This window comes from Triticum dicoccoides, chromosome 7B, assembly GCF_002162155.2.
Source record: "Triticum dicoccoides isolate Atlit2015 ecotype Zavitan chromosome 7B, WEW_v2.0, whole genome shotgun sequence".
Lineage (NCBI taxonomy): Eukaryota > Viridiplantae > Streptophyta > Magnoliopsida > Poales > Poaceae > Triticum > Triticum dicoccoides.
This window is the reverse complement of record NC_041393.1, coordinates 718,150,421-718,160,709: the sequence shown is the minus strand read 5'-3', so window position 1 is coordinate 718,160,709 and position 10,289 is coordinate 718,150,421. Positions and strand designations below refer to the sequence as shown.

General features: G+C 45.9%; 1 protein-coding gene across 1 annotated transcript; it reads right to left on the bottom strand.

Moving 5' to 3' along the window:
- Positions 1 to 768: 768 nt before the first annotated feature.
- Positions 769 to 3,560, bottom strand: LOC119341293. The gene is made up of 4 exons (XM_037613174.1): positions 2,640 to 3,560; positions 2,347 to 2,544; positions 1,987 to 2,263; positions 769 to 1,101 (listed from the first exon to the last, which is right to left on the bottom strand). Exons 1-4 carry the CDS (start codon positions 3,558 to 3,560, stop codon positions 1,064 to 1,066), a joined length of 1,434 nt encoding a protein of 477 aa, XP_037469071.1. The 3' UTR covers positions 769 to 1,063.
- Between the last annotated feature and the right edge of the window lie 6,729 nt (positions 3,561 to 10,289).

Sequence of the window (10,289 nt, the reverse complement as noted above, 5' to 3'; positions counted from 1 at the left end):
GAGTTAAATATAGATGTTCGGTTAGGTTGCAGCCACATTTTAACGCCTAATATTTCAAGCATTAAAGTTTGACAGATCATTTGAGGAGTTACAGGATAAGGGTTTGGTTAGAGACGCCCTAAGCAGATGATGAGCTACAAGAAAACAAAAGAATAAGGCACTGGCAAATCTCAAAAAAGATGAAACATCCAACCATTCATTAGATAAACCATACTCTCATTAGAGAGCTTCATTACCTAATGATGTTCATGGGGATACACAAAGGATCTGAAGGATCCGAAAGCCATACATGTATCCCTTCACAAAGAGAGGCACAACTAGACTGCCCACAGTGTTAATTACAATTGCTATGACGAACTCAAGCCGGACAGCCAAGCCTTTGCCACCGGGATTGTTTCAGAAAAATCAGAGCTTCACAAAGTTCAGAACTAACAAGAGCCCAGATGCTTCTTGCCATATATATATATTGCACTCAATCAACTAGTATCGCCAGGAATCAACTTGCACCTTGCATATGTTCACAAGATGACACAGATTCTGCTAAAACAGAAGTGACACAAAGATGAATCTTCAATCCATCATATAGGGTGTAGTGCAGCAGTTAGAAAAGAGAGGATAATTCCAAGTTTAAGCTACTGAGCTATCTCACAGAGCCGTTTGGTTCATCCAACCACAGCTGTATAAGCACTAAGAGCGGTAAGGGGAGCATTCACTGCAGATAATTTTACTACCGCTGAAAACATGCAATGTCATCGTCACAATGAAACAGCGCAAAATGGGAACTGAAACCATCGGCTTAACATGATAGTCGGCTTCGAGTAATTGACTCACAACATAGGTAGAGTGCATTAATTCAATAGTCAAACAGCATAGGAACCACAATAGATACAACTGAGCACCTTATATATAACCAGTACAGTACACCGGCAAAAGAACACGCCAGATGATCAGTTGAAGCAACCAAGCAAAGTCCTGAGACCTTGTCAATGTGCACCATGAATCCACAGACTTAGGATGATCTTGTCAATGCGCACCACAGGATCAAGAGACCCAAGGATGAGAATCATGTTGACGGGCAATTTTGGCTGCTGTGCATTAACCCTTAAGAGGAAACAAATAGAAACAAGCTCAAGTCAGTATCAAAAAAGAATGGGAACAGAGGGGAGACTCCCCCTGTATTATTCTTATATGCTGCCAAATAAAACATAATATGATGAGAGCAGAAAGAAACCCGAAGGCCAATGAAAAACTTAGATGGGACAAACTTTAGGTTATCTGGAAACTGTATTATTATTTTATTTTATTTTTGAGAACTGGGACCTGTATTTTTGCTACTGAATACAGATGCAAAACCAGAAATAAAACGGAATACACACTGACAGCAGAAAGGAATACAAACTAATTGCTGAATAAAGTTTAAATCAAACTAAAATTTGTACCAAACCCCAAGGTCGATGAATTCAGTTTGGTTGTGAAGAAGATTCTGAAATGCAAAAGAGCAATTTAGGTAAGGAAGCCTGAGTAAAAATACGTTATTTTTCTTATCATCCAATCCACCATTCAGTTTCAGTTTCTATAAGAAAAGACATGAGCATCTGAGCACACAAATTTGGCAGAAATATAAAATGTTTAATTAGCTAATAAATTAGACCTGCACAACCAAACTATATAATTGGCATGTCAACTCCACATATTCAACAAATCAGTCAAATCTTACACATCGATTAACAGTTACTTCCTCCGTCTCATAGAAGGACTATAATTTTGTCTCAAGTCAAATGGTGCAAAATTTGAACAAACTTATATAAGAAAAATTATCAACAACTACAATACAAAATTAGTATCACTATGGCCTTTTTACAAACTTGGTAAAACTTTGCACCGTTTGTCTTAGGAGAAAATTTATAAGCCTTCTTTCGGAAACCGAGGGAGTATATCTGTGTTTCATTAGCAAGATACTAATAATGCATGCCAAATATATCTCACCAGAGCTGTGATAAACATCACATTCCACAGAGGACCATGCCTTGAAGATGTTGTCTATCTTTGCGCATCCATCATTACTTGCCGAGGTCTCCTCGGATAGCTTGACAATCATTCTTTTCAGTGTCGGTGCACATCCAAGTACCAATTCCAATAAATCAAACTCATGATCCGCTCCGTCGAATCCATTGAACTCCACTTCTTCGAGAGCATCCAAGGATATAGTCTGGGACCTCCAGTTCGACTCACAAGGACAGTATGGCAGGCATACTTCTTTCAACTAAAACAAAAAATGAACATATATGAATAACCACACAAATACACAATGTATTATTGGGTTATATAATCAGAGCTGAGAATTACCGCTGATCTCTGTAGGACGACCTTAAGCCTCCGCATAGCAGTACGGATTCGATTCATTCCAAGAAGATGAAACACCAATGCTCCAAAAGCATGCCTCGTCGATGTGAGATGAAGCTCTAAACCAGAGAAAGCAGCAACCATATGTTTCTCGATCTCCTGCTTAAAGTGGCTCTCCTGAGCGCGAAAGAAGCCAGAGTACTGAAAAAACAATTTGCCACGATATAGATAGATATCATTCACAAAATTAGTTTAGTCAGAGCCTTGGAGCAGATTGAACAGTAAAAGGGACGCACCGCACAGGCATAAATGCACAGCGACGATGGCTCTCCTTGTATCTCCGCCGACTGTAGCTGCACCTTGTTGAGGCTCCAAACACCAAACACAATACGCGGTCCCAAGTATAGGCAGTGCCACGAGACCTTCTCCACCATTGGTGCCAAGACGGAGATGCTGAGGTCCACCGCCGTCAATGAGATGGCCAACTGCTTAAGAGCGGGAGCAACGATGTCGACATGTCGTGTCACACTGGTCTCACAGCAGACGACAAGCTCCTGGAGCGACGGCGAGTTGACCCTAATGTCGCGGGCCGTGCTGAGGTGGAGCGTGCGCACGCGCGGGCAGCAGGAGAGCAAGGCGTCGAGGTCGGTACTGCAACGCACCAGGGACAGCGTCTCAAGTGCGGGGAAATCGGCGCCGGCCGGCAGGGCCAGGGTGATGGGGGAAAGGTCCAGCGCGATAGAGGTGGCGCGGTGGAAGCAAGGCAGATCGACAGCGAGGGAACGGTCGATTAAGCCGGCGGGGAGGCGGAAGTCGAGCTTCTCCGGTTCGAGCCGCGCGGCGGCGCGGAGCAGCGAGTTGATGGGGACGCCGGCGCTGTCTGTCCGGTGCTCCGTGGCCGTGGGGACGGGTCCACGCTGCTGCTTGATGGGGACGCGGATCTTGAGGAGGGAAACCGCAGGCGGAGTGACGCGGCCGAGCGCCTCCTCGAGCGAGGGGAGGGCCACGCCGCGGAAGACGATCTGGCGGAGGCTGGGCCAGAGGCCGAGCCACCGGTGGGAGAGGACTCCCGTGCGGGCGGCGGCGGCGGCGCAGGGGAGGCGGGCGAGGACAAGGAGGAGCACGTCGTCGGGGAGGCCGCTGATGAGGTCCGCTCCGTCGCCTGGGCCATCTGGCTCCGGGGTGGAACTCCGGCGAGGCCCCGAACTCGCCTCCATCGACGCCCGGATCTCACCTCCGACGGCAGTGACAAGGAAACCCTAGAATTATGCTACCGGGTGGGGACTAAACTGATGGCTGTGGACTGGCGGACGACCACTACTCTGAGCAAGTACGAGGGTTCAACCAACATTCCACTTATGGTCCTTTCTCTTTTAGAACAAGCCCGGCCCAGAATGTCTGCTATGTCTGATTTTCTTACCAGAAAAAAAAAACTACTCTATGAAGCTCGCCGTCTTGACTCGGCCTCCGGTGTGTGCTAGGAAGAAGATGAGGGGGTGAGCGACGCGGCTATGAGATTTCACATGTGTTAGACGGTTAATGAGTGTCCCAACAGCATTAGAAGAACACCTTATCTGGACATGACGGCAATGAATCTAAGGACGTCGGCAAATTTGGCAGCAAAGGAGGTCATGGGATGAGGAGCGAGGAAGCGTCAAGGAGTCGGAGGAAGAAGAAGAGCCGCACAACATTGCATCTAAGACTAGAATTTGTCGTCACACATTGCCGTGGCGCCCTTTTAAAAATACGCAACCATTTTCCTGAGCCCTTGGATCAAAATCGAATGGCGATCCTTTGGGTTGACACCTAACTATCATTATCTCAATCTCACTCCATGTATAAAAGGAAGACGGCAACAACAACAAAAAACTCAACTGAAAATCCGCTCATTCCATTAACCAAAGAGCGAGACAGAGTAGGTTTCTACCTCTTTTTTTTCACGTACCCCACTTCCCCTAGGTCTCCTAGGGTTCGCCATATCCTCTGGCGGCGAAGGCCTGAGTCCACCATAGATCGCCGATCTCCGGTGATTCCCCACGTCAACCCCAGTGAGATTGGATTGTGGCCGAGCCCACGCACGTGAGTACCCCTCCCAGGCGACATGGCGGAGACGGGATCGGGATCGGCCCCGCCTAGGGCTGCAGCCGGTGGCGGCATGTACAACAAAGATTACCACCATGATTCCTCCTTGGAAGATCGATTTGTGGGTCTGATTATACATGGAGAAGAGGAAGAAGAGTTGGATCTGTCAGAAGAAATAGAAGGACTGATTGAGGAAACACGCTGGATCGGGATCTTTAGGGTTCACACCCAAAAACCCTTCAACCATGTGGCCTTATTCAAATCGATGCGAAATGCCTGAGTGTCTGCTCAGGGTGTTACCTTCAAAATCAGGGGCAGCAACCTGTTCTTGGCCCAATTTTTGTGTTTGGGCGACTGGAACCGCGTGATGAACGGAGGCCCGTGGGAGTTCCGTGGTGCGCCAGTGGTGATCGCGGAATATGATGGCATACCGAATGTCAAGACTACAAATTGGATCGAATTCTACTGTGGACTCGCATCAGGGGTATCCCAGAGGGGCTCATGAAGAACACTGAGCTAGCGACAAAGATCGCGAGGAAAGTAGGCATCCCGCCCATAAAAGTAATTGTTAATGAGGGTCCGATAAACCCTACTAACTATCTACGAGCCAGGGTGTTCATCTTGCTAGATACTCCGCTCGTATGTTTTGTGCCACTGAAATTGAAAGAGAAAAGGAAGTAGTACCCTGTGGAATACGAGAAACTGCAAGATTTTTGTGATTTCTGTGGACTTGTTGGACATGTTGTGACCGAATGCGGGGATGGAATATATAAGTCGGAGGATTGTGAGTGGGGCAGTTGGTTACTTGTTATCTTTGACAGACCAGGAGGCAGACAAGGAGATGGAAGAGGAATGGGGCAGAATGGTGATGGTGCTGGCAGGGGCGGCGGCTTTGGCAAAGGGAGAGGGGAACCCTGGTGCCCCCAACCCACAAGAAGGGCTGGCCATGGACATAGATGCTAAGAACCCCAATGGTGTGATCGTACTCACTGCCTAGAAAAGGCTCATATCACAGGATGGCACCGTTGCTTCAGCGCCGATGTCTCCTCAAATACCTCCAGCTAGCTTTGTTAATGACAAAGTTCACTTGTTGGAGAACGTTGCCACGGAACCAGTGGACGAGAGTCTGCTTAATACTCCACCGAAACTTTAATATTTGAAAAGGTTGAGATCTAAAACTAGCAACTCGGGTCAAGGAACAAATGACACATTGACGACTCCCCTCAAGGGTTATCGCCGAAACCAATGAAAACCATCTATTGGAACTGTCGCGGTATGGCCAGTACCGTGGTAGTAATGGCACTTATGGACATCCAAAAGCAATGGGGCCGGATGTGTTTTTTCAGTCCGAAACACATTTGAACACAGCGAGGGTGGAAAATTGATGGGAAAACTTAAGATGGACCATGAGGAAGTGGTGGAAAGTGTTGCGGCAAGTGGTGGTCTTTTAGTCCTTTGGCGCAATCCTGTTGTGTTGGAAGTAATGGGAAAAACAAAGAATTTCATCGATGTAAGGATGGGAACTTCATTGGATGAGAAGTGGAGAGATTAACAGGTTTTTATGGTGAACCCAAATGGGAGGATAGATCACTCACATGGAACTACAATCTGTACCTTCAGGCATCTCTACCATGGGTTGTCATAGGCGATTTTAATGAGATTTTATACTCTCATGAAAAGGAGGGAGGTGCAGCCGTGCAGCACGACCTGTACGTATGATGCAAAATCTCCGCAACGCCCTAGTGGATTGCGAACTAGATGACATGGGTTATACCGGTGAACAATTTACATAGAGAAGGCGACGCATCAGGGAACGTTTGGATCGAGTTGTTTGTAATGCGGGCTTCCAGAAGTGTTAGGAGAAACAACAAGATTCGAATGTGTTTTTTTCACCTCCCTTGTGGTTTTAGTTCAAAGTCCATCAATCTATGCTAGTATTTACTAAATTACTTTTGAAATACAATATATTCTGAATTTTTATTTGTACACAAGGCCCCCATTTTGTCGTCTCACCCCAGGGCCCCGAATATGTATGGACCGGCCCTGATCATGCTAGCTACATACAGTGCATCTCGACGTAAAGTATCTCGCTGTGTCAGGACGACTTGGGGCAGGAACCAAGTTCGTCAGCGAGCTTTGTCTGTCATCGTCGTTCGTCGTCGGTCGTGTATCACCGTCGCCGGAAGTACTCGGCGCTGGGACTGGGTCGTACATCCATGTGATGTAGCCTCCAAGATTCCTGAGCCGCGAGAGCTATAACTAGCCTCACCGATTCCATCCCTGTGACTGGAGCGAACACTTCCTCGAAGTCTACACCTTGCTCTTGCACGTATCATTTGGCTACAAGCTTTGCCTTATACTTCACCAAGTTTCCTTCGGCATCTTTTTTGACTTTGTACACCCACTTGAGCCCTACGATTTTATGGTCGTTGGGTGGATCCACGAGCTCCCATGTTTTGTTTTCTTGGATCGATCCCAACTCCTCGTCCATAGCACAACGCCAACACTCCTCCGTATTTGCATCTTCAAATTTCGTCAGTTCCTCGACGCGAAGCAGACACCGCCATTCTCTTCCTTTTATTTTTACAGGATTTACTTTTGGAAGCGCTTCCTTTGGATATAAATCCACCACTGGTTGAAGACGCTAAGCAGACCGAGTAACTGAATCATGGTCATGTACATCAGGTACTATGCCATTTGCTGAACGTACTGCAGAGGTACACATGGATTTGCATGACTGGGATCGAACAGTACTCAAGTCACCACAGCGCCGACTGAACAGCTTTAAGGAGGAGCTAGAAAAACTGTGATCGGGCCCACTTACTGACGAGTCGGCAGATCGGCAGAGACATCTACTAACTGAGATTGAGGAAACAATGGAAAAAGAGGAAATATACTGGGTGCAAAGGGCTCGCACGAACTGGCTTAAATTCGGCGATCGCAATACAATTTTTTTCAATAATTTTGCAACAACCAGAAAAAAAGATAAACTTCATCCGGCGTCTTATGGATGCAAACGGTGATTGGAAGGAGGATAATGAGGCTATGAGAGCTCTGATTGACAGCTACTTCCAGAACTTGTTCACGGCAGAGGTACATGTCGTGAACCAGGAAGTACTCGAGAAGGTTAAACCAAGAGTAACACCATACATTGAGGAGGAAGTGAAGAGAGCGTTGTTCAGCATTGACGATCTAAAGGCTCCTGGGTCATATGGCTTACACGCAATATTTTATAAAAAGTTTTGGCATTTAATCGGGGATGATCTTACAAAAGAAGTATTGTATGCTGTGAGTAGTGGGGTCATCCCAGAGGGATGGAACACAACCACGATAGTGCTGATTCCCAAAGTTGATACGCCGGAGAATGTCTCACAATTTAGGCCAATAAGCCTCTGTAATGTTGTTTACAAAGTAATAGCGAAGATGCTAGCAGCTAGGCTAAAGATTTTTCTTCCTGATATTATTAGTGAGACACATAGCGTTTTTGTTCCAGGGCATATCATTACTGATAATGTAATTGTGGCTTACGAGTGTTTACATACCATGAAGAAGAAGAAGAAGAAAGGAAAAGTTGGCCATGTGCTGTGAAGTTGGACATGCACAAGGCGTATGACTGCGTTGAGTGGGTCTTTCTGGAGGCGATATTGCAAAAACTTGGTTTTGACATGTGGTGGGTTCAAGTTTTTATGAAATGTGTCAAATCCGTTCAATACAAGGTCAGATTCAACTCGGATGAAACAGATGTTTTCGTTCCTTCTAGAGGCCTTAGGCAGGGGGGTCCTTTCCCCCTACCTATTTCTCTTGTGTGCGGAAGGCTTGTCCGCATTAATTGCTCATGAGGAGTCCAGGTGTGTCGTGACTGCCCTTTCATATATCCCACTTACTTCTTGTTGATGATTCTTTGATCCTCATGAAAGCAAATGCTATGAATGATATTACTCTGAAGAGAATTCTAGATGACTATTGTGATGCTTCAGGACAAATGGTTAGCTCTGCAAAATCTTCTATTTATTTCAGTCCTAATACAAGTGTGGATGATAAGGTAGATGTTTTTCAAATCCTGGATATTATGACTGAATCAATATCAGATAAATACTTGGGGTTGTCGTCTATGATTGGTGTTGATAGAGTTGATTGCTTTAAACACCTTATAGAAAGAATACAGAAACTTGTTAATGGCTGGAAGGAAAGAACCTTATCATATGGAGGGAAAGAGGCCTTAATCAAAGCGGTGGCTCAAGCCATCCCGACCTATGCGATGGGGTATTCAAATTTCCAATGAAAATCTATAAGGGAATCACTGTTGCTATATCGCACTTTTGGTGGGGTGACGGAGAGAACTAGCGGAAAATGCATTGGTTTGCTTGGTGGAAAATGTGTGCCCCGAAGAGTTGGGGAGGTATGGGATTTCATGATATCCATAGTTTTAGTTTGGCTATGTTAGCCAAACAATGTTGGCGCCTCATTGATAATTATGATTCCTTATGTGCACGAGTTCTCATAGTCAAATACTACCATAGTCAAATAGTACCCCTGAGGTGATTTGTTGAACTGTGCACTAAAGAAGGGATCTTCATGTGTTTGGGAGAGTATTTGAGCAGGGATTCAAACATTCAAGAAAGGATGCATTTGAAGGGTTGGCAATGGCATGAAAATTAATATATGGGAAGATTGTTGGATCCCTAGTAGTAATTCAAGGAAGATAATAATTTTGAGGGGCAACTGTGTGCTCATAAACCCAGTCACTGGGGACTGCTACGAGGAGCTGATACGAGACAATTTTTTGAGTATAGATGCAGATAGGATTCTGCGAATCCCGATCTTCCAGCATGAAATGGAGGACTTCGTTGCTTGGCATCTTACCAAGTCGGGTGTTTGGAGGATGTATGGAGGTGCCTTGGCGTACATGAAATAATGGCTACAGTAGCTGCACCTGGACGTACAGGAGTAGAAATCATGGAAATCTTTCTCGATGACCCAGAACATAAGAAGCAATGTATGAGCATTGTTGAACTACCAGAGCTGATGGCGGTGATGAGCTGGTATCTATGGTGGCATCAAAGACAAATTGTTAAGCAGGAAGAGGTCCAAACACCGGCCCATTGGGGCACTCTGTTTGAATTTTTCATGTGCGGCTAGTAAACCTACAGCGACACCAAGACTGAATCATTGGAGGAGGCCCCTGGTGGGTCAGTTGGCACTTAATGTCGATGTTGCTTTCTCGGATGAGGACAACACTGGTGCAGGTGGAGCAATTATTCGTGACGGTAGCGGCCCTTTTCGTAGCAGCTGCCACGACGAAATTTGAACACGTCGTGGATGTGGAGTTGGCTGAAGCGGCTGCTCTTGTTGAGGGATTAGAACTTGCTGCTACTGTGGGATGCAATTCTATACTGGTCAGATGGACAATTTAATTGTGGTGGAAGCACTCTAGCAGAATTCTGGGCACTCGATGGTAGCAACTCCGATACTAGATGAATGCAGATCACTGTTACATGATTTCGGGAAGGACTTGATAGAGCATTGTAATCGTGAATTAAATATGGTAGCTCATGCGCTAGCTCAGTTTGGACGGGATGATCCACCAAGTTTGTGCTTGGACTCACCTCTGGTTTTTATTTCTGAACTATTAGCGGATGATGTAAGCGTTGTTTAATTTTGATATAGCTAGCCATGAAGGCCTTTCCCTCAAGAAAAAAAAGAGCGGCACAGAGTCGCTGGCGACCAAAGAGTGCATGAAGGGACATCTCCAGGTGATACGACTTGGGGTTCGATCAGATTTTCATATTAACTTTGGTTAAACATTTGTAGGATGACTCTTAGCATTGTATTGGGAGACCATAAACCCCAGCCACCGTCATAGG

Bases quoted from the DNA above. Each gene is read 5' to 3' on its own strand.
- LOC119341293 (XM_037613174.1), bottom strand. From the start codon at position 3,560: ATGGAGGCGAGTTCGGGGCCTCGCCGGAGTTCCACCCCGGAGCCAGAT. The intron at 2,545-2,639 runs GTGCGTCCCTTT...TTGTTTTTTCAG, and splicing joins TGTGCATTTATGCCTGTGCG to TACTCTGGCTTCTTTCGCGC. The intron at 2,264-2,346 runs GTAATTCTCAGC...TTTTTGTTTTAG, and splicing joins TCGTCCTACAGAGATCAGCG to TTGAAAGAAGTATGCCTGCC.